At 42.6% G+C, this 24075-nt stretch overlaps 1 protein-coding gene across 2 annotated transcripts in view; it reads right to left on the bottom strand.

Annotated features, from left to right (window-relative positions):
• The window catches only part of WBP1L (WW domain binding protein 1 like), a 57148-nt gene that overhangs the window by 28481 nt on the left and 4592 nt on the right, over window positions 1-24075 (bottom strand). The window contains exon 1 of one of the 2 annotated variants that reach the window (XM_081157921.1): window positions 5236-5472. The exons of the other annotated variant lie outside the window; for it this stretch is intronic. Coding sequence (XP_081014047.1) covers window positions 5236-5262 — 27 coding nt within the window. The 5' untranslated portion in view covers window positions 5263-5472. Of the gene's footprint in view, window positions 1-5235; window positions 5473-24075 lie in introns of those variants that run through there. 2 annotated transcript variants of the gene reach the window in all.

Genomic DNA, 24075 nt, shown 5'->3' with positions numbered 1-24075 from the left:
CTAGTATTTGGCTGGTAAGGAATTAGGGCAGGACAAGGAATTTTTATAGCCCAGTTTTTTAAGTAGCCCAAAATGATTGTTTTTCTGGACTAAAATTTACATCTTCAAAGGAAAGGGGTGGGAGGGGGGTGGATGAAACTCATGGGATATCACTGGAGGAAGTAAATGTTTTCTTTGGCTTCATCCTGGATAAAAGTCTCAAAATCAGCAGATAGTCGTCTTTTCCACTAAATTATTGTCCAGGCCACTGAGTTCTCTTAGCTTTGATATCAGGAATGTGATGAAAAACAAGCCACTTTCCTCTAAAAAAGCACCTTCTTGCAATAGAGGTGGTTGGGGTTTAAAAATTCACCAGAAAGGCTTAGATAACAGCCACCCTTTCTCACTTTTAGGGGACAGTAGGGAACTGAGGTGTTCTATGGTGCTTCACTTACAAGATTTTTACAAATCAGTTCCGATAAGGATTTTGGCTCCAACCTCCGGTAGTACAAACAAGTGTCACCTTGGCATGTGCTGCACTATACACAGCCAGTTACCCTCCAAGCAGAATCTTGCTCAATTTGTCCTGAACCTGGTAAAGAGAGGCTAAGCACACAAAGAGGGTAATGGTGACTGGAAGTCAACACTCAGTCCTCTGCTGAGCATAGGGCACGCAGGTAGGTCTGGCAGCAGACTCTGGTATAGGTAGGTCCCATACCAGGGCAATATGCAAGAGTAGGACAACATTGAGAAGAACTGGCCCCAGAGCTACCACTGCCACCCATTAGCTGTGTGATCCTCAGGCGAGAACTTGAGTTTCAGTTTCCTCACAGTAGAAAGGAGATAAGACCGTCTACCTCATGGGTGGCTGTCTTGATGAAATAATAAAAGTATCATGTAAATGTCAGCTAATATCCAGAAGTTTAGGGGGTACATTAGAAGTTGGCAAATTCCTCTTCCCACCTTGCAGCTTTAGGCTGGCTATTACCACAGCATTTTCAGTGTTGTCCTTGTAAGACCCTCAGGTCTCTTACCATGCCCAGGGAGTAACTGGTGTTCAATATTCTGGTTGCCCTGACAATCAGCATCAAGCCAATCAAAGGCCTGTAGGGACCAGGTCCCCCTTTCAAGAATATAAAAAGCCCCTTGACCCAGGAGTTGGTCCCTCTTAGCTGTCCCTATCCATGTCAAATTCTAAAATGGCAAGGGCACAATGCCTGAGAGGGTCCCAGACCTATCCCAGTTTTGTTGGAGAATACTCATTTCTAGTATCAGGGATCATCTCACTTTATCAGTGGCACAATTTGAGGCACAGTGGGCCCTTCTCACAGAGAAAGGCAACATTCCAAGGTGCAAGATATAAATTATTGTCTTGATGGATCTAGCCTGCATTCTGACTAGAATTTATCTTCGACTGGCCCTTCCACACACCTACAGTGCAACTGAGACTACTAGACTATGAAAAGGGCCACCTGCAGAAAGTCATCTCTTCACTCCTCTGAACTTCTGTAACACTCTGTTCCTCTCTAATGTCACTAAGCACCACCTGCCCAATGTTCCAGTTACCTGCACACTTGTTCTGCTTCCCCTACCTGACTGTAAACCTCTTGAGGGCAGGGACAGAGGTTATACCTCTTTTTATGCACATGTTTTGAACAGAATAGGTGCAAAATACTTTGATATAGAATGTTGGTCATAAGAATGCTTCAGCATTTCAAAATCAATACCTTCTGAACCAAACAGGAAATAGAATTCATGCAAATCAGCACACTAAGAACATTCTAATTGCAATCTTGTTCTCTGCAAATCAGTAATACATTAGGTATACATGATAGATTCTCCCTTAACCAGAAAACCCATTTTCTGATCTTGCCAGATAATAAAATACACACACACACCCATATAGATAGCATGCTCAATTGTATGTTTTATCTAAAATTTGGTACATAGTGCCTTCTCAAAAAGTTCAGCAGGTGACTCTCTTATGAATTTTAGCTCCTCTAAGCAAAAAGACTACTCTTTAATTAACACTGTATAGTTCTGCCATGCAAAGGACAGTTAAGACAGCTCACTAGAAGGAAGCTACAGGCCTATCTGCCTTTTACAGACACTGAATTCATGTCACACTCATTTTGACTGAAGGGCCCTAATGCTTTCCTCCTCCTCTGTGACAAAGGACACCAATACTTGGTGAGCCAAGTTCTTTAACACCAAGACTCACAGATGACAGTTTCCCTTCTCATCCGCAGAAGAAAACAAAAACAACACTCCCAACCTGATCTGCCTAGAATGCTCTTTCCCCAGCTCATATGTCTGGTAAACTCCTACTCATCCTTCAAGATTCAGATCAGATATCACCTCCAGAACGCCTTCCAAGCCACCTTCCCTCCCCCAACCTGATTTAGATGCTTTCCCACCCTCAGCTATTATAGTTCCTGGGGATTCCTCAGCTGTACTCTCAGCATACTGTCATGTAATTATTTCCCTGCTACTAAAGGGTGGGGATGGGGGAAAGAGGATCACTCAAAGTGACCAGAAACTACCAGGATCAGCACCTCCATAGAAATGCATGTTCCTGGACCCCACCCCCACCTACTGTATCTGCATTTTAATAAGCCCGCCTCACAGGTGATTTTTATGCATTTTGAAAAGAATTGCATTACAGTGTGAGCTCCCAGGAATTAAGAACTGTGCTTTATTTCATTTTTTTGCATCCTTTGTACCTTGACCTCTTTCATTAGGTGTTCAAAATCTCCATGCAGTGGCATTATTCAATAGATGATGCATGCCTGAGAGTCTTCACAGAGTAAAATGCAAATGTTCACACAGATAAGAGCAGTGTCTTATCTGGCTCCTGGACCACCTAGAAACAACTTCAGAAAATATGCCCCAACTGGAACAACGCATTAATCCCACTCTATTCTCACAGACATTAGACAAAGTTGTCTAGGTGAGAAAATCTTTCAGGCTTTAGAATTTTAAAAAAACAGGGCTTTTAAAAAACCCCAAAACCTTCAACTACCATTTCCCTAACTGAACAACTTTGGGCAAGTGGCTTAATTTCTATAAGCCTCAGCACGCACTTCTATAGAAACAGAATCACACTACCACAAAGGACAAGGTTGTGAGTTATGTGAATTAAAAGGAAAAAAGTATTTAATAGTGCATATATATTATGTATGATAAAGATAAATAGCATATATAGTTTATGTCATTTTTTAAAAAACAGAATTATCACCAAGTAATCTTTAGAAGGCTGGCTTTTACATGGGTCCAATAAAGAACAGTTTTAACCGTCAGACACAGAAATGCTAGAAATAAACAATTATGTAACCAAAATACTCAAGGTTTTTATAGGCAAGGCTTGAATCACAGAAGCTGAGGGCAGAAGGGGCCTTCAAGAGGTCCTCTAGTTTAGCCTTCTACCAGGAACCTGTTCAGAAATAAGAGCTAGAGATTCACCTGCTCTTGATCTTCTGAGATGCCCCCCAAAACAACCAACCCAGCCCTTTACCCATCACTACATCCTCTCACTTAACTGAGTGGGAGGGTATTGAATTTCTCATTTGCCCCCCAATACATAAGATTAATAGTATACTGGTACAGTAAGCCACAGCCTCCCAATTCTCAGTCAATGAACAATGGCTGTCACCAAATGACACCAAATGACACCAAATGACCGGTGCAAGAGCTCCTGCCCACCACACCCTCCACCTTGGTAAAGGAATTTGTCCTCCAGACTTTCTGGTACTCCTGCTGTCTTGCATTCTTCAGGAATGAGTGGATAAAAACAAGTTATGTTTTTAACTAAAAGGCCTACTCTCAGCCAGCCAAGGTGCTACAGTTATAAATACATTCTTTTGTGAAATCCTCCCAATAACTCTTTTGAGTAGGTTTTATTATTTTCATTTCAAAGATGAGGTTCAGAACAGATAAGCAGGCCTGCCTACTGAGACCACAGAGTCAGGATATGGACACAGGTCTTTCTTGCTCCCCAGCCCTACTTTTTCCTCGATATCAGGCACACTCTCCCCATTATCTGACCTAGGATGGGATGCTCCATCCATCCCATTTCCAACGCTGCTCAAAAGCCTCACCAGGGTTCTCTCTGCCCCCAGGTTAAAACGACAGTCTTGGGGAAAAGAGGAGATACTCAAATGGGAACCCTGCCTATCAACTGCATGAAAGAAACACTGAAGATCAACAGGAGCAGTAATGCAATGTGTGGAGCTATTCAGAGAAGCTTACTTTTAAAAGAGTTTCAGGCAACCCAAGGGAGATTTGCTCACCTAGCACTTTTCTGGGTGAGATTAGACCACCAGTCCTTAGCAGGGACTCTCTAAGGCTTCTGGTTTGATCTTTTCTGTGGCTTTTGCTCACCAGAAACAGGCAGCAGAGGGTGTGTGTCCCTCCCCACCCCCTCTTACAGAGGTCCCGGTTACAGTTACGCATTCCGATACAGACATGCCTTTCAGACCAAGAAGGGGGATGGCCAACTCTCAGAAGCCCTGGAACAAATAGTTGGCAACAGCTGTGTCTGCAGCAGACAGCAGTTGGTCCCTTGCTACTGTTTTCTCATCCCAACTAGGTTACCGGCTATAATGTAGTGCCCCTACTTCAAACAGCGGCTCCCAAAGCAATCAAGTCTCAGCCACAGGGGTCTGTTGGTTTTGAAAAATCAGTCGGGAAGGCCAAAAGGTGGTTGATCCCTCCCCCATGCCTCTGCAGTGTCCAGGGTGTCCCTCAGGCACACAGCCCTGACCACATGCTTAAAAGGAGAAAACCTTTGGGAGCCCTTCCCTTTAAAAAAAGATCTCCTCTATCCACTCAGAAATCTCTTTAGGACCAAAGAACTGTAAAGTAATCTCCGCTAACTAGCCAAATCAAAATGGAGAAGGAATAAAAGGGGTTTTGATGAAAAATCCTACTCTGCCTCTCCCCCTCCCCCACCTCAACCTCTCAACTGTTTCCTCCAAGAAGCTCTGGAAACAGTCTTACGGTGTCTAATGGAAAATAAGAAGGGACGGCCCCAGAGAGACTAGGGGATGTAGGGGGGTTAATAACACGGTGGCTCTAGAAGTAAGGAGCCACTAGCAAACAAGAAGGGAAGACTGGAAATTTCTGTATGGGGGCTGGCGTGTTATAACTGCGAGACATTTTCTAAAAGGTTCCCTTCACCCCAAGCAGAAGTACCATAAACGAACTCCCACCCTTCTCCCCTTCCCAACCCAGATCCGAGTACAACCAGTTCATTACCTGTTTAAGACCCAAAAGGAAAGGCATCCTGCAAGGGCATCATCCACACTAACGTTTGCAACACGGGGCTTTTAAAAGTTAAGTCCTTGGAATGAGCATTTCCCCTGGTGGGCGTGCATGCTCCACGGTCCCAGTAAAGCAGCCTTCCTGAGCAAAGCAGAGAAAGTAAACAGGGTCCTGGGACCAAGCAGGCACTCTCCCTCCTGCTCTCCTCGCTACCCGCCCCTGCCTGGCTCTGACCCACCCCCACCTTCTCGTGACATATCTCAGACGCAGCAAAGCCCAAGCTGTCTGCCAAGGGGGAAATGACATCAGTTCAGGCACAGGAGAAAAAGCTCCAGACAGCTGCTGTGGAATACTGAGGAGGATGTGCTGCAAACCCGCGATGGCCAGCCCTGGACCGACCTAGAGCTGGAGCCTGCAACAGAGGACAGAGGCGGTCCCAGCTCCCATCAGCTCCCCTCAGTTCTCGGCAGGCTTGGGTGTACATAAAGCAAGAGTCTAAAGCTGAAAAGAGCTACACTTCTCTGAATAAGGACTGGACACTACAACCCCTGAGGTATTGTTTCTCCTCCTTGGGACAGAAAATGAAGCCGAGTCACTGTCAGTTTCACAGAACCTTTCCACTCCCACCCCTGCCAGAGCTGGTACTCAGTAAATAACAGGGCTTTAAGTCTGGCTGTCTCAACTTTCTCTAGGCATTAGGTAATTCGCAGAGGGCGTGGAGAGGCACCTCTTCCCCAACTAAGGTAGGATGTGCTACCTTGGACGCTGACCTCTCCAGCCCTCGATTCAACAGGAGAGTTTATATTTCATAAACAAACTGCACATGTACAGGTGCCAACATCTTTCCTCACTTGTCTTACAAAAGGTACAACAAGTCCCACCGCGGCCTCCAAATTGCCAGTAAAGCAGATCATCTATATTTAAACTAACTCTTGCTTCTTAAAAGTTCACCACCTTAGGTGTGTTGTGCCTTCTTCTCTAAGCTCAGTTTATAGAGAAAATGGCTCTCTAACAGCAAGCTTTGCACAAAAAGCAAAGGCCCTGGGGTTGGTGTCCTGATCTGACTTTTCCTAGCAGTGATGTAAGCCAGCTCTCATCTGGCCACCGTTCCCTAAACAGCAGGTCACAGTAGCTCTCTCCAACCTGAATCCTCTACCAAAGAAAATACTAACAAAGGACAAAAGGCCTATGTTTGGATTTGGACTCGCAGAGGTGACTCTCCTTAAGGAGAGCAATCTTCAGAGGAACTTTATAAATCCAAAGTTACTTTCTGCTAACTTCAAATAAGGTGCAAATAAGGTATAGTTTCCATGACTCAAAGCAAGTATATCTCATCATCTTTTCTGCAACAGTTTTCTTTCAGTGATATTTATCAAAGGCCTCCCTGCGAGTGGCACTGGTCATTTACATGACCCAGGTAAATCAGAAATAATTCTTGCAAATTAGTACCTATCACCCCAACCTAGGACAATAAATTAGTAGTACACAACACTTAAGAGCATGGGGAATTGCCAAAAGTACTTTTCGGTCATTAGTGAATCCAGCCAAACACAATGTGCTTGCTGCAGGTCTCCCACTGACTGTCAAGGTCACACTGACTTTCCTGACAAGGAAATGAATGAGCCAAGCCAGCTGTGCCATTTCCTCGAGGCTCATGAAAAGAATGAATCACAGCCTCACTGCTATGGAGAAGAGAAGTGGGAAGATGTACAGAGAGAAGTGGCTTCTGCTGCTAAAAGTGTTTGGGGCCTAGGGAGCCATTCTTTGGCATATATGTATCTCAAGACATGGTTATACAGTCTATCTCATGCCTTGCTACAGTCCTCACCTACAGGCCAAACTGCCAGACAGGCAGGCGTGGACATCGAGGCACAGCTACCCAAAGAAGAGCGAAGAAGCTGTTTTCAGTGCCTTCCTTTCATTTCCTCAGTTCCTTGCCAACAGCTGACCACCACAAAACATGTGCATCATTATCAAGTTTGACAGCCAAACTGGAGGAAAGGGCATCCTAAGCCCTTCATGGGCAACTCTGATCTGAACCTGCCTAACAAGACAGGGTGGCACCTGCACTTCTCCAGGAAAAGAACCATGGCGTAAGTGTACTTACTCATTTGTTCTACACCTACTGAACGTCCACAGTGTGCCAGGCACGGTTCTAGGCACTGGGGATACCCGCATGACCAAAATACCCAAGAATCCTTGCTCTGATGGGCTACAGAAACATTCCCCATTTCTAAACAATACTCATCAGCAGTGATCTCTGAATAAGTGGAATTGCAACAAAATTACTAGAAATCCAAAAATAATTTTGTAGAAGTTCAATCTAAATGATCAAAATTGCATCACAGACTTCCAGATTTCCCCCCAATGAATCATCCTTTATGGATACTACTCAAGATAGTGTTTCTAATCAGCATTTTTCTACTTTTTCTTCTTATAAGATTATACATTCCTGCATGCAAGGCAGCATTAAACCCAAAGCATTACACTTAGCACAATATCACACATCTAATAGAGTAGTTACTGACCATGGCTTTTCAATAATCTACTTCTCCTTCCCCCAGCCCCTTGCTGACCAACCCTCACTGAGCACTGAGATTTGGGTGGTAAGGAGGAAAAGAGGCTGAATTGGCAAATGCAGGCATTGTCAGGAAAGTGACTTCATTTTTTGCCATGCCCTGCAAATATTACCACAGTGTAGTGACAAAGTAGTCAAGTAGTCAGCTTTGGGATTTAAGAGGCAAGATGATCATTAGCAATTTCTGCCAGTGTGAAAAAAAGGGTTCTTTTCTGTAAGTGATCCAGGCTCATACACAGCAGACCAAAGGCAAGTCAAATCCTTCATCACATAATTGTAGTCATCTGCCTGACAATGCAGAATTAAATTCAATGATCAATTCTCCAATTAAAAAAAAAGGAAGCATCACACTAAACCAGAATTAAGCAGGATTATGTTGTCAAAATGCTGCAGTTAAGCAACTGTTTATGGCCTCAAGCAGTGTCTGAGACATCTTTCTGCTGATCAGCCCCCCCCTCCTTCCCAGTTAAGTGAATCCCCCAAAACAGTAATGCTAAAACCCTTTGTATTCTGATTAACATATTTAAGAAGACACACTGCAATAGCATATATGTTCATGGCCAGTGGCATTCATTCTTTCACTGTAGTTGATTTAAGAATCTTTTGGCACCTGGCCAAGCATAGCTCAGTGACTGAGCATCTACCTAGGATCCAGGAGATCATAGTTCAATTCCCGGTCAGGGCACATGGCCAGGTTGTGGGCTCGATCCCCAGTCAGGGGCGTGCAGGAGGTAACTGATCAATGACAACTCTCTCATCATTGATGTTTCTCTCTCTCTCTCTCTCTCTCCCCCCCCCTTTCCCTTCCTCTCTCTGAAATCAATAAAGATATATATATATATATATATATATATATATATATATATATATATATATTTTTTTTTTTCTTTTTAAAGAATCTTTTGGCATCATTTTTCTAGGCAGCCTATGTATTTATAATTTTTAGTTCTGGGACTAAAGGGAGGTGGGGAAAGATAGTTATTTGTTCAGCACTGACAATCAGCCAGACTCTGTGCTAGGAACTTCATTTAACCAACAGCTCACAGTGCCACTACACCCCCACAACGTAGGTACTATTAACCCTATTGTTCAGCTGCAGAAACTGAGGCATGTGGAGACCTTGCCCAAGGTCCCAAAGCTAGTAGCAGGAGAGCAAGGATTTCAATGAAGTCTCTTGTTCTAAAGACTCTTTCCTTTACAATAATATTAGCAATGATATTAGATCAGAAGTTACTAATAAGACAAAAAACAGAATTGACGGTTAGTTGAACATTGTCCCTGGTGAGTGGCCCAGAACCCTGTTTATAGGAATTCCACTTAGACTGGATCTGACAGTGGTGTTCCGGAGTGTGAAGTCAGGGCCCTTGGGTCCCAAAACTTCCATTCTGACCCACTTTGCAGCTAGAGTTCTGTGAGGTAAATGACTGGGAAAGCCCTAAAGTTCTCATCTGTTCCCAGCACACAGCTGGTCCCCAAACAAGCAGCAAGCTGGAGTGGAAGATCTTCCCATGCCTTGGATCTCAGGTAACCTGGTGGGTGACCTGTTCCCACACCCAGGTCATCTGGCTGGCTGAGGCTGAAGGGGGATTTTAATTTTGAAGTCAAGGAATTTGAAGAAAGAGAATTTTATCAGAACAGGACAGCAACCTCCAGGCTTCTGGGATAAAACATAATTTCCAGATCTAAGGCCACTTTATTTCTAGGAGCTTTGAGTAGAGACTGCTAGGCAGACACAGAACATCTAAGATAAGAGACGTTTTTTATTGTTCTCAGGCACAGGCACACTTAAATGTTTTAGAGTTCTGACCAAAAAACCCCACCAGGTGTGGATACTAAGTCAAACCCCAGAGCAAGGTGAGTGCCACAGTGAAAGTCAGATAGAACACCTTCACATCATGAACGTGGAGCTGAGCATCAGGAAAAGGATCATGAAGTAATAATTCTGGGGAATTCCATGGAAAGAATTCCAAACTCAGAACAAAGATTTTTTTCAGAACTTTACCAAGTAGAAACACTAAGGATCGATTAGCTGCCAGAAGCGAAGAATACTAGCTTATCTGTGTCCTGGGGCTGAACAAAGGCAGACGTGTAGCAAGCCTGCCCTGGCAAGAAAACACACCGCTCCTGGTTTCTGAGGATAAGGAACTCTACAAGTCACGGGGCTTATTTCTTCTACACGGTCTCCATAAAAACCTGCAATGCTTTCCTAATTATTGAGTCTTCCCAGAAAGAAGGCTGGGCATACAGCTCTTAAATGCAGTATGTAATCACTTGCTAAAACACCAAATGATATACTTCAGAGAGAGGAACCTAACATATGTTGATAAGTGACATTTAACAGGTGAAAAACATGAGCTTTAGTGAAGTTAGGTTAAGTCATTCAAGGACCCACACCTAGTAGGCAGTGGAACCAGCATTTCAACCAGGCCTATTTGGCTCCAAAATGTTTTGAACACATATGGAGTTAATATTTTGATATTATAATTGTCACTTCCTCCTCTTTTGTGACCTGATAGTCACAGCCACATCCAGCCATCTAGCGTATACCATGAGTATGAGAAGGATGGACTACTGGATGAATTAGTCTTGCCGTGGAGGATTTATTTATTTAATTACCCAGTGAGGGAGAAAAGACAGCAGACGCAGAAACAAACACAGGCACTTCATAAAAATGTTAGGGGGGAGTCAAGACAGTAAGTCCAAGAAGGGCTCGAACAAGGAAGGCTGTCGAGACAGAATGGACAAAGAAAGTTTTATTAAGAGATTGGTACTAAAATAATGTGTAGGGTTTGGGTGGGAATATGAACGCACTAGAAAGGGCCAACCACAGCCAAAACCATGGAAACAAGGACACATGGGGCATCCGAGAAAGGTAAAGATGCAGCAAAGGTTGGCTGGAGCCAGAATGCAGAGGCCCTACACCTGTGTGTCTTTACTCAGCACCTGTGACTAGCACAATTCTTTCTTTCTAATAATGACAGTAGAGCCCAAAACATCAAGGACAGGAATTTCTAGTTGACTAAGTATCTTAGGCTCTCTTTTTGCTTATTTAATTATATTTACTACTAAAATATGATAAATCTTGGAGATGATTTTGTTACACTCTGGGGGTGGGACAGCCTCAGTTAAATAGAGAGATGAAAGTAGCAGAAGCTGAAACCAGTTTACAACAGCTTCCTAAGGTTTCTGCCTCTTGCTTCTCTGACCCCTAACAAAAAATCCTTTTGTGCTGATAATCAATCACTCCACAACATTTATTACTTTCATGGATGGACATTGCTGCCCTCTCCAGAGAGTACAGGGGTCTCTGAAACTCACCACTGACAGCGGGCCATCATTGATGGTTAATGGGCTGTCTCTGGATCTGCAAATTCAGCTTTATCAAACACAGCAGCCTTGTTTGCTTTCATACCAAAACGCAAGGTTCATCTTTCCTGCTCTAGGAACAGTTCAATCTCAACCAAACTGGCAAGAAGCCAAGAATTACATGAAAATTAGGAAGCCAAAGCTCACGACTGTCCCCAGACATATTTCCTGTCTCCTAAGGAACTGTTCTTTAAACCAAAGATCGGGATAACAACAAAAAGAGAGACACAGGTCACACAAACTACATGATACACACTCAGATGTAACTTGGAAAGAGAAGTTCATTAAGAAAATTAGTCTTCCAGGTCTCCATTGAATCTGATTTCATCTTTTATTTTTATTTAAACTTTGGGCAAAACAAAGAGAGATGTGGTCCACATTAGATGGGACTGTGAATGCAATGGTGGCAGGTACAGAGAAAAGACTAACATGAAAGTCATTTTATTAATGACTTCAACTCTGAGTCCCTGGAAGCAGCTCCAGGCCCTCTGGGTTTAAGGGCATAAGAGCAATCATTCACATTGTCCAGAGAGAGGCCATCTTGGTTGTGTGTTTGTTTTTTTTGGTTAATCCTCACCCAAGGATTTTTCCATTGATGTTTTAGGCATGCAACCCAGGTACACCCCACGACCCTTCGGTGTGCGGGGTGACACTCTAACCACTGAGCCACACTGGCCAAGGCTTGGTTGTGCTTTTATAGGAAAATCCACGTAACTTTTCTGTGCTCATAAACTCAGTAAAGTTATTTATTCTCAGACTTATCTCCTCTTCTAAAGTTCAAGCAATTTAAGGGCAAGATCCATACCTTTCACTTCTGTGTACCTCAAAATACTAAGCAATGCCTTGCACAAAATAAGCCCTCAAGAAAAGATTGTTAAATGAACAGACTTAATGACTAAAGAGAAGACTGTAAAAATGAAGTTAATATAGCTGAGCCCTCGAACATTAGTATGGATAATATTTTCCTGGCAATAGAAACCTGATAAACAGCTGAGAGATCAGGAGAGCACCTGGATATTACTACAAGCTCATGAGGTCTGATGCAAGAACTGGGAAACCCTCTGTGGATCTCATTATCTGTGTGTCTCTAACTTCTCAGCTAAGGATTTTAAGATATTTAAGCCACTCAAAAGCAAAAGGCGGAGGGGGGTGGGACAGGGAGGAGTGGGTCATTGGGGAGAAAAAGGGACATAGGTAATATTTTAAACAAAAATAAAAAAATAAAAATAAAAAAGCAAAAGGCCTTTCTTCAAAGAAGAGCTGGAACATAATCTAAAGCCCCACCATTTGTTTTTCAATTATGGCAAATGGGATGAAGCTGCTCCTAGTTTTGTCTCCCATTCACCAGATAACTCCATGAGCAACACCTGGAAGTTGCCTTTTCTGCATAAAGGATTGTGAAACTTAGATATAGTTGGAAACACAGCTCTGGGCTCCATGCCTTCCCTCATTTCCTGGATCTTATGTAAATCAAATATTACCTCCTCCCCCCTTAGGCTATGTGGTAAGCAAATCTACTCCAGCTCTAAGATTTCATGGCGAAAAACACCAGAAGAAAACATTCAGGCAGTTTATCACTCCCATAAGTTGTAGGAAGTGGGAAAATTTCTGGAAAATACACGCCCACCACCCAAGTAAAATAACTACTAAAGGTGGTGAAACTGGAGAGGGGATCATGCCAGATGCAGGGACTACTAGTCCTTTCGTCATTTAATGCTCAACCAGAGGCCACACCTGAACCTGTACTCCCTCCCTCCCTCCCAGGGCACAGAGTGTAAGGCAACACAGGATGGCAGCGGTAAGTAAACCTACTTTAAAAACACCTTGACCCAGGGTCCAAATCATGAAGAAATCACTAGAGCGAAGCAGAAGTGGGCAGAAAGATGCTACTATATAGGCATATGGCTCAGGAGGAAAAAAACTGGAAGTGACTTTGAGAAAACAGGCCCCATCAGAGCAAGAAGGAAAGTCGGCACAAGCCACTGTTTCTCCCCAGAAAAAATTAGCAGGTGCCAATATCTTTGCACTTCTATCCATTGTTCCAAAGTCTTTCACTTTGCTCAAGATGCTCAATATTGCTGAAAAGTTGACACTAACCAGTGAGAAACAAAATAAATCATCTTCCCTGCAGAGAACTCAAGGTTTATAAACTATTTTCATATCCATTTTAGTTGTTCCTTACATCAGCTGGTGACAGGGCTAGGAAGTCATTACTATCCCCTTGCCAGAGTCTACTGAAGGTCTGAAAATATGAGTGACCCAGGAGTAAGATCTAGGGTTCTGACAGAAGGGACAGAGGTCTTCCCAGGGAACCCTAGTGAGGAACAGCCTAGGGGGAGATTTACCTTTCAACTAGATTCTGTCAGGGCTCTGGCATTCTAGCCATGCGACCACCTATTCTCATGACCCTGGGCCAATATTTTAGTACTCTGAGCCTTCATTACTTCTTTTTAAATATATCTTTATTCATTTCAGAGAGAGGAAGGAAGAAGAAGAAAGATACAAACATCAATGATGAGTCATTGATTGGCTGCCTCCAGCAATGCCCCCCACTGGGGATGGAGCACAAAACCTGGGCATGTGCCCTGACCAGGAATCAAAACACGATCTCCTGGATCATAGGGTGATGCTCAACCGCTGAGCCACGCTGGCTGGGCTGAGCCTTCATTACTTCTATCAGCATTATCCAGAAACTCCCCTGGGGCATGCAATTCTGCGATAAGAGGCCCATGTGGTCAAAGAAGTCTAAGGTCCCTTTTGGAGATTTACGATGTACAGTTATATGCTCTACAGTGAAACCTCTGAAGAGTCCCATGGTTAAGCCTGTTCAACCCTAAATCTACTACATTTTAAATAGCACAGACTCTCTTCCTACTAAACTTTCTTTCACAGCATCATTCTCTCTATAGTGTCTTTCAGCCTCCATATTCTACATTCCACTTCTCCCTCACCAGCCTTGTGAATCTGCCATGAACTCCCAATACTCTATCTTGAGGGCAGGCACAGTCAGCCAGAAATGGGATAGGAGCACACAGCTTATGCCCCTGGACAGCTAAAAGAGAAAAAAAGACACTTATGTGGTCTCCTCATTTTCCCAGGTCTCTCTGAACATTTGTGCAATCTCAGATAAGGGATGGGTTTTTCCAAAATTTCTCCCTACACTAGAAATTGAGGGCAAAAGTCGTAAGTTAATCTTTCACTTTATATACTGGGCAGAAGTTAGAAATGAATGTGTGCCAAACAATGACAAAGAAAGTTTTGAGGGGTGTAAAAAAGGGTTTGCCATGATTAAACTCCACCAACAGACCTGTTCAAGTTAAAAAAAAAAAAAGAGAGAAAGCTGTGGTTGGAGAAGCACTTTTGAAGGGTATTGTTCGGAAGTAACTTTTTTGTTTTTTTAATCCTCAACTGAGGATATGCTTCCATTGATTTTTTTTTAACATATGTTTATTGATTTCAGAGAGAGGAGAGGAGGGGGAGAGAGAGAGATAGAAACATCAATGATGAGAGAGTCATTGATTGGCTACCTAGCCTGCAACCCGGGCATGTGCCCTCACCGGGAATCGAACCCCGATCGCCTGGATCCTAGGTCGATGCTCAACCACTGAGCCATGCCCAGCCGGGCTCCATTGATTTTTTTAAAAATATTTTTTATTGATTTTTAGAGAGGAAGGGAGAGAGAAAAACATCCATCAGCTGCCTCCTGCACACCCCCTACCGGCGACTGAGCCAGCACCCAGGCATGTGCCCTGACCAGGAATTGAACCTGCAACATTTCGGTGTATGGGATGACGCCCAACTGACTACACCACACTGGCCAGGGCACTTCCATTAATTTTTAGAGACAGAGGAAAGGGGATAGAAAGAGAGAGATAAAAAAAAAAAAAAAGAGAGGGAAAGGGGGGAGAAACATCGATGTGAGAGAAAAACATCAATCAGTTGCCTCCTGCAGGCGCCTCAACCTAGGTATGTGCTATGCCCGGGACTCGAACCCTCAACCTTTCGGTGTATGGGACAATGCTCCAACTGAGCCACCCAGCCAGGGCTGTGGGGTAACGTTTTTTAAAGTAGTGGAATACTTAGTGAGGCTTAATTACTTACGAAAACTGAAGAGCTGTCATAATTGGCTGAATTTTCTAATAGTATTTTTACCCCAGGATCTAATTTAAATTGTCCCGTGCAAGATCCAATCCTATAACAACAAGGAATTATTGTCCATTTTTTAGGGTATGATATGGAAGGGTGGTTACTTTGAGGAACAGAATCCTTTTATTTCTTAGAGATTCAAACAGAATTATTTATGGTTGAAATGATGTGAAGTCTATGATTTGCTTTAAAATAATTTCACTGGGGATGAATGGAAATGAAAGTGAATATAGATAAAACAGGCCAAGACTATAAATAGCTGGTCGGTGATGGGTACATGGGTTAATTCTCTTTATCTTTATTAAAAGAGCTAAGGAGCACCAAAAGCTCAAGTGACAAAAGAAAAAAGTAGATAAGCTAAACTTCATCAACTTAAAAAAGTTATGCTTCAAAGGATACTACCAAGAAAGTGAAAAAACAACATACAATGGAAGTAAATATTTGCAAATAATTTATCTGACAAAGGACTCGTTAGGTTTAACTGTAGGATTCTTCAGAGGCTTAAAACTGTAGAGCATGGCTTCTGAATCTCCAAAAGAAACCCAGACTTCTTTAACTCCAGGCGCCTCTTATCACCGATATGGCTGCCTCCAGAGGTCTCTGGACAATACTGATAGAATGAAAGCTCAGAAAGGTAAAGCAATTGGTCTAGGGTCAGGAGAACAGTTGGTAGCATGGCCAGAGCCCTAAATCTGGTTGAAAGGAAAATCTCCCCCTGGGCAGTCATTCACTGTGGTTTCCTGTGATGACCCCTTTCCCCTTCAGATAAGGGACTTTTAAAACAGGCCAACAATCAAACAGATATTTTTCCAAAGACATACAAACGGCCGATAAGAATATGAAAAGAGCCCAGCCAGTGTGGCTCAGTGGTTGAGCATCGACCCATGAACCATGAGGTCACTGTTTGATTCCCAGTCAGGGCACATGCCCAGGTTGCAGACTCAATCCCCAGTAGGGAGCGTGCAGGAGGCAGCAGATCGATGATTCTCTCTCATCACTTATGTTTCTTTCTCCCTCCCTACCTGTTCCTCTCTCTGAAATCAATTAATACATTATTTTTTTTTAAATTATGAAAAGATGTTCAATTACTAGTTATTAGGAAAATGCAAATTAAAACCAGAGTGAGATACTACTTCACACCGACTAGGCTGGTTATGATACAAAAGACAGACAAGTGCTAAAGAGGATGTGGAGAAATTGAAATCTTCATACATTTTTAGTGGGGATGTAAAATGGGTACAGCTGCTGTGGAAAATAGTCTGGCAGTTCCTCAAAAGTTAAACACAGAGTGACCATATGACCTAGCAATTCTACTTCCAGGTATATGCCCAAGAGAATGAAAACAGTCCAAATGTCCATTAATTGATTGAGATAAACAAAATGTGTTACAACCATACAGTGGAATATTAATTGGCCATAAAAAGAAATGAAATACTGACACAGCAGCCCTTTGAGCGCCCGCTTGCAATTTCTCGAGTGTACTTTCCCTTTGCTTGCCCAATAAACTTTCTCCAGCAGTAAAAAAAAACACGAAATACTGACACATGCTACAACATGGATGAACCTTGAAAATATTATGCTAGCCCTGGCCAGTTTAGCTCAGTGGTTAGAGCATCAGCCCACAAACTGAAGGGTCCTGGGTTTGATTCCAGCCAAGGGCATATAGCTTGGTTGCAGGCTCAATCCCCAACCCCAACTGGGGTGCGTGCAGGAGACAACCAATAGATGTGTCTCTTTCACATCGATGTTTCTCTCTCTCTCACCCCCCCTTCCACTCTCTCTGAAAAAAACAAAGTATTATGCTAAGTGAAACAAGCCAGTCACAAAATACCACATGGTGTATGGTTCCACTTACTAAAACCACTGAATTATGCACTCTAAAAGGATGATTTTTATTGTATGTGAATTACATCTGAATAAAGCTGTTATTACAAAAACAACAAAAAAAAATGGCCTCAGAAACCATCTTCACCTCAGATGGAAGCTGGGGTCAGATGTCAAGCAGCCCCAGAGAGCGCCTCACCTCAATACAGTACACAGTGTTCCGAGAGCAGACAGACCTGCATGTGGTCTAGCACTGTGGTCAGAAGGGTGACGAACCACAACTTCCACACTTGAGACAATAGCACACTTCCTTGCTGGTGGAAGTCTCCACTCTTTTCTTCACTCGAGAGGACAATGATGTACAAATCAGAATAACAGTATATGTTCCAACTTACCTGCACTATAATTTCATTCTTTATTATTAGAAAACAATTGCTGGAAAAACACCTCATCTGATTGCCAACACTGATGATATGGAAAGTAATGCACATGCCTTTTGAACTAAGGGTTAACCAAAATATATTCTTAAATTCCTCCTCTGGACAGATCTCGGGTCAGTCAGGAAATAAAGAAGTCTTAAAGGTTCCCCAAATGTAATAAAAATAATAATGGAGGGTAACATTTACCAAGTAATTACTATGTGGCAGGTACTGTTCTAAGTGCATTGTAAGTATTAACTCAATTTATCTTCACAATAACCCTATAAGCTGGGTGCTATTATCCCATTGTACAGATGAGAAAACTAGCTCAATATTATATGGGGGCAGTCTGGCTCCAGAGTCTGTACTCTCAGCAATGCAACTTCCAAGTGTCCCTCCTCCTGGACTGATGACCACGAACACATGGTTGGTTGGGCATGCAATTGGACTTGTGTGGTACATAGCAATTGGGCAACAGGTCCAGGCCACCTGCCTGACATTTTCCAGGGGACCACAGACCTCTTTTTTCAGCACCTGGGCAGGTATTTCTACCCTTCTTCAGCTACAGGTTCATTGTCCTTGGGTGAATCCTTCTCCACAGCAAAGGGAGCATCTGGTTTGCAGACAGGGAGGAGACTGGAAGCTAATCAAATTAAATTAGAGGCACATAGGCTTCTGACGAAGAAAAGTGAAATGTTCCTCAGGTGCTCCTGTTAAGAATCAGAAGGCACCCCTTCAAGAATAAGCGCAGGGAGTAGAAATGGTCAAGAAATGTTGCTTACTCTTTGGGGAACTGAGCCCTTGCATACCCTAGTGATGGGAATGTAAACGGACAGAACCACTGTGGAGAGTAACTTGGCACTTCTGACCCCAAATTTCATACCCTATGACCCCACAACCTCCAAAGCCACACCTAGGAATCTAGCACAACTGCAGAAAGAACTAAGTACAACAATGTTTACCTCGCAAAAACCTGGATACAACATATGTTCATCTATAATGGAGTGGTTAAATAAGTCAAGGTCTAATGCATAACATACAGAAATTTAAAAAAACATCTGAGATATAACACAATATGGAAGTCTACAATACATTAAGGTTAAAAAAAAGTGCATGTTGTAAAATACTGCACATAAATTATCCCATTTTTGTTTAAAAAATGAAAGAAAATAGCCCAGCCAGGCGTGGCTCAGCAGTTGAGCATCGACCTAGGATCCAGCAGATCATGGTTCGATTCCTGGTCAGGGCACATGCCCAGGATGTGGGCTCGGTCCCCAGTTGGGGACGTGCAGGAGGCAGCCAATTGATGACGACTCTCTCATCATTGATGTTTCTATCTCTCTCTCTCTCTCTCCCCCTCTCCCTCTCCCTTCCTCTCTCTGAAATCAATAAAGACATTTAAAAAAAAAAGAAAGAAAATAAAGAACCCTACACATATCACCAATTTTACATTTATATATATACACACATATATACAAATACATGTATATATGTGAATTTACAAAAAGGTTGGGGCAAAAGTAGGTTTACAGTTGTAATACAAATAAGTAATACAACAATTAATAAATAATAATATAAGAATAAACTGCGTTTTGTGTACTCACAACTGTAAACCTACTTTTTCCCCACACTGTACATCTATAAATTGACAGCATAAGCAGAAAAAACACCAAAAATACACACCAGACTTTCACCTTTTATTCTAAGCATTGTTGTATTTTTGTACAATTTAACATTGTTATGAGCATATGTTGTTTTTGTGTAATTAAAACTGATATGAAGAGATAAAAGACACCTTAAAGCTCAAATAAGAGCAGCAATCAAGCCTAAGGAAGGAAAATGAAAAGCCAGCCATAGAGGACCTTGTACTAAATCAAACTGATGCCTGCTTTCTGTTTCCCCCACCCCCTGCAAATGTAGCAAGAGGATTTGCATATTTATTTTTAAAAAATTTTTTATCCTCACACAAGGATATATATCTATATATAGATATATGTGTGTGTGTATATATATATATATATATATGTATATATATATATTTAAAATATGTTTTTATTGATTTCAGAGAGAGGAAGGGAGAGGGGGAGAGAGAGAGAAGCACCAATGATGAGAGAGTCATTGATCGGCTTCCTCCTGCATGCCCCGTACTGGGGATCAAGCCCACAACCCAGGCACGTGCCCTGACCGGGAACTGAACTGGGATCCCCTGGATCATAGGTCAAAGCTCAAACACTGAGCCACGCTCCCCTGGCAAGGATATGTTTTGTTTGTTTTTTATTTTAGAGAGAGGATGGAAGAGAGGGAGAGAAACATTGATGTGAGAGAGAAACATCAGTTGGTTGCCTCCCGTATGCCCGACCGAGGATTGAACCCACAACCTAGGTTTGTTCCCTGACAAGGAATCAAACCCACAACCTTTTGGTGTACAGGACAACGCTCCAACCAACCAAATCACTTGGCCAGAGCAAGAGGACTTGCATATTTAAAGAGAAAGGTCCCAAGGTACAAAAAAGAAGTACATGGAATGAACTCACACTATTCAACTCTCACATTATTCAAGTCCTAAAGAGCTACAATGCTCCAACATTCCAGTGTAAAAAAAACAAACATTAACTTTTTTACCCACATAAACCACTAAGAGGGAAAACATTGAGATCTGATCAATAAACGAAACTGTGAGGTTTTTTGGGTTGATCTTTATTGATTTAAGAGAGAGGAAGGGAGAGGGGGAGAGAGTTGAAACATCAATGATGAGTCGTCACTGATCAGCTGCCTCCTGTGCATCCCCAACTGGGGATAGAGCCCGCAATCCTGGCATGTGCCCTGATCGGGAACTGAACCGAGATCTCCTGGATCCTAGGTTGATGCTCAACTGCTGAGCCACGCCCGGCCGGGCAAGCTGTGAGGTTTTTTGTTGTTTCTACGGTAAGATGGTTTTTAATACAACTGAAGTGAAACTGCCAAGTTTAGGTGAGGAAGATAATTTAGGAAGGGCAAACAAAAAAGCATGTAGAATTATGAAAAACATGAATATTTTCTCCATGAACACACGCCTCTGATCTGCAAGAATGTGTAATAACAGTGTTACGACACAAGATGTCTTGCTTGATATTTAAAAATCAAAACAGACATGTTTTTATAACCTTACTGTAGGGCCCACCCTTCCCAGCCACAAATATTCTTGCAACCTCTTCCATTCATTTTTACCTCTTCCAAAACAAGTTTAAATTACACCCTTTAAAACACCTAAAATCGTGAATCAAAACTCAGCTGTGGCCCTCTAAGGGTGATGATGGCACCAGGAACAGAAAATACATACACAGCTCATCTGTTTTCCCACAGAAGAAAGTATGGAAAGAAGAAAACCAAAAGTAAATAAAGCAAGGCCACGGGAATGTAGTTGAGTGAGAGCATCCCAAAAACCCAGCCCACGCAAGACTGGCAATCTACAAGTTTGGGAGAATGACCTACTTTAATTCCCACAATGGGAAAGCCCAGAATTGTAACAACAAGCTGCAGAATTCAATAGGATGAGATATGTTTCCCCTCTCCTTATTTGTATTTCTTTGTGTTTCCACATTGCAAGCAGTTTTTTGGCCAGACTTTGCTCCACCTAGTGGAAACACAAAGGATGGTCCAAAAGAGAGGTGCCCACAGCCAAACATCAGCCTGTCTGTTGTATGCCCTGAGTAGACAGGTCACCACAACCCCCCATCACTGATCCCTGTCACTCAGGGCTGCTCTTACTGCCTCTGAAGTTATAGTTGGATGAGTGGCCCTGGCAGTGCCCACAACTGGGGTTGCAGAGTAAAAAATAAACCTACATCTGCCCTGGCCGGCATGGCTCAATGGTTAGAGCATCAGCCTGTGCACCAAAGGGTCTGGGGTTCGATTCCAGGTCAAGGGCACATACCTGGGTTGCAGACTCAATCCCTGGCCCAGGTCGGGGTGCACATGGGCAGTAACTGATTGATGTGTCTCTCTCACATCCATGTTCTCTCTCTCTCCCTCTCTTTCTCTCCCTTCCATTCTCTCTAATAGAAACAATGGAAAAATAATCTCCTGATGAAGATTAACTAAAAAAGATGGCCCCTCAAGCGTTAGTCCTAACAACTTAAGGCAGAAAGAGGCCCTCTTGGGCATATGGATGACCAAGAATTCAAAAGGCAGTTGGAATTTTTAATCCAAAGTCATCTAAGGTAGTAGCCACAGTATCCATAAGTGTTCCTGGTTAGTGCCCAACACCCACAACGAGCTATATATCCTGAGGCCTGGAAGAGAAGGCTCTCCTCTAGACACAATCTTCTCGAGGTCCAGGAGAGTCAGCTTCCCTCGTCATGCCCTACCTAATTGTTTCTGCAGGCTAAGCGTGTGTAAGAACAAACGTCCATGAGGCTGAAAATGAGAGTAGAGCCAAGACTTGGAATGGGGAGAGGAAAAAGTTCTAAGAACATGACTAAGTTCATATTGGTCATAGGACAATGGAGGACACTGAGAAAAGAAAGTAACTGGCCATCAGCTTCAATGGGGTGAAAACAAACATGTTCTCAAATAAAAACATAAGGGCAGACCAAATCAAGGGAAAAGAAAGTTCAAGATCGGATGACTAAGGAAGGGCTCACCTTTCTTACTAAACCACAGACTTAAAAAAGTTGCTTTTTCAAAATGTTTGATGTCAGCTGACAAAGCAGGGCTGACTGGTAACATACATCAACAAATCTGAGAGTAATCAAGATTCACGATGTTAAAGCTTTAAATTATCCCATCTAAAATTTGTTGTCAGAGGGCATTCCATACACTTCATAATGCTATGTTCTCTTCATAGGAAGGCTGAACTCAACCCCTGTGATAAATGAGCAGGACCTGGTAAGAAACCAGGGTTTCAGCCCAGCCAGAGTGGCTCAGCGGTTGAGCATCGACCTATGATCCAGGAGATCACGGTTCGATTCCTGGTCAGGGCACATGCCTGGGTTGTGGGCTCGATCCCCAGGAGGGGGCATGCAGGAGGCAGCTGATCAATGAATGACTCTCTCTCATCATTGATGTTTCTCTCTCTCCCCCTTTCTCCCTTCCACTCTCTGAAATCAATAAAGACATATTTAAAAAGAAAAGAAACCAGGGTTTCTCTACCTTGGCACTACTCATTTGGGGACAATTCTTTGTTGGGGGGGGGGCTACCCTGAGCATTGTAGGGTAGTTAGCATCCTTGGCCTTCACTCACTAGATTCCAGAAGCACTCCCAAGTTGTAACAAACCGAAAATGTTTCCAAACACTGACAAATGTCCTCTGGAAGCTGCAAAATTGTCCCCAATGAGAACCACTACTCTGAACACAGAGGTTCACCATGAACAGTTACCTACATAGCTAAAAGATCACAAGGACAAACCTAAACTCAGCAGAAGAGAATCAAGGAAGTGACTTTCAAATCTCAGTTTCTAAACTTAGTTTGGGAGTTGACACTTAGTTACCAACCACAATGTCCTCTGAGGAACACCAATATTAACAGTAGTGATAATTATTGTACTCAATAACCATTAAATATATTCCAAGAGCCTTACATATGTTACGTCTTTTCACCTCACAACAAACCTATTAGGTTTATTTATTTATTTATCTATTTATTTATTATTACCATTATATAGATGGGGAAACTAAGGCACAAAGAGGTTAAGTAATTTACTCAAGGATAGTAAGTAGAAGAGTCAAGTTTGGAATTCAGGTGGTCTGCCCCCAGAGCTCATGACCTAACCACTGTGTTAGACTATACCCTATCCCCCCACTGGAAAGCTATTAGATCTGCATTGTCTAATATGTAGTCAGTAGCCACATGTAGCTATTTCATTTAAATTAAAATGAATATCATACCACCTTGGAAAAGCCTGGCAGTTCCTCAAAAGGCTACATACAGTTACCATATGCCCCAGCAATTCCACTGTTAGGTATACACCCAGGAGAAATGAAAACATATGTCTACACAAAAACTTGTACACCCATGTTCATGGCAGCATTACTCATAATAACCCAGAAGTGGAAACAGCCCAAACGACCATCAATTTACGAATGGATAAATAAAATGTGGTACACTCATGCAACTGAATTAATCAGCCATGAAAAGGAATACAATACTGGGGTGGGGGGAGCGGGGTGGTAAAAAGGGGACATCTGTAATACTTTCAACAATAAAGATAAATTTTTTTAAAAAGGAATAAAATACTGATACATGTGATGATATACTGATCAACATTGATGAATCTTAAAAACATTATGCTAAGTGAAAGAAGCCAGTCACAAAAACCCACATAAGTGTATGATTACATTTACATGGAATGTCCAGAATAGGCAAATTCACAAGACAGAAAGTAGATTAATGGTGGTCAGTGCCTGGGGGAGGAAGAGGTGAAAAGGGGAGAGACTAATGGCTATGGGGTTTCTTTATGGGGTGACTGAAAACATTCTAAAATTAGATAGTGGTAATGGTCACACAACTCTGTGACTTACTA

Source organism: Miniopterus schreibersii (assembly GCF_964146895.1).
Source record: "Miniopterus schreibersii genome assembly, chromosome: 14".
NCBI classification, from domain to species: domain Eukaryota; kingdom Metazoa; phylum Chordata; class Mammalia; order Chiroptera; family Miniopteridae; genus Miniopterus; species Miniopterus schreibersii.
Note: the sequence above shows the minus strand (reverse complement) of the source record. Positions and strands in the feature narration are given on the sequence as shown.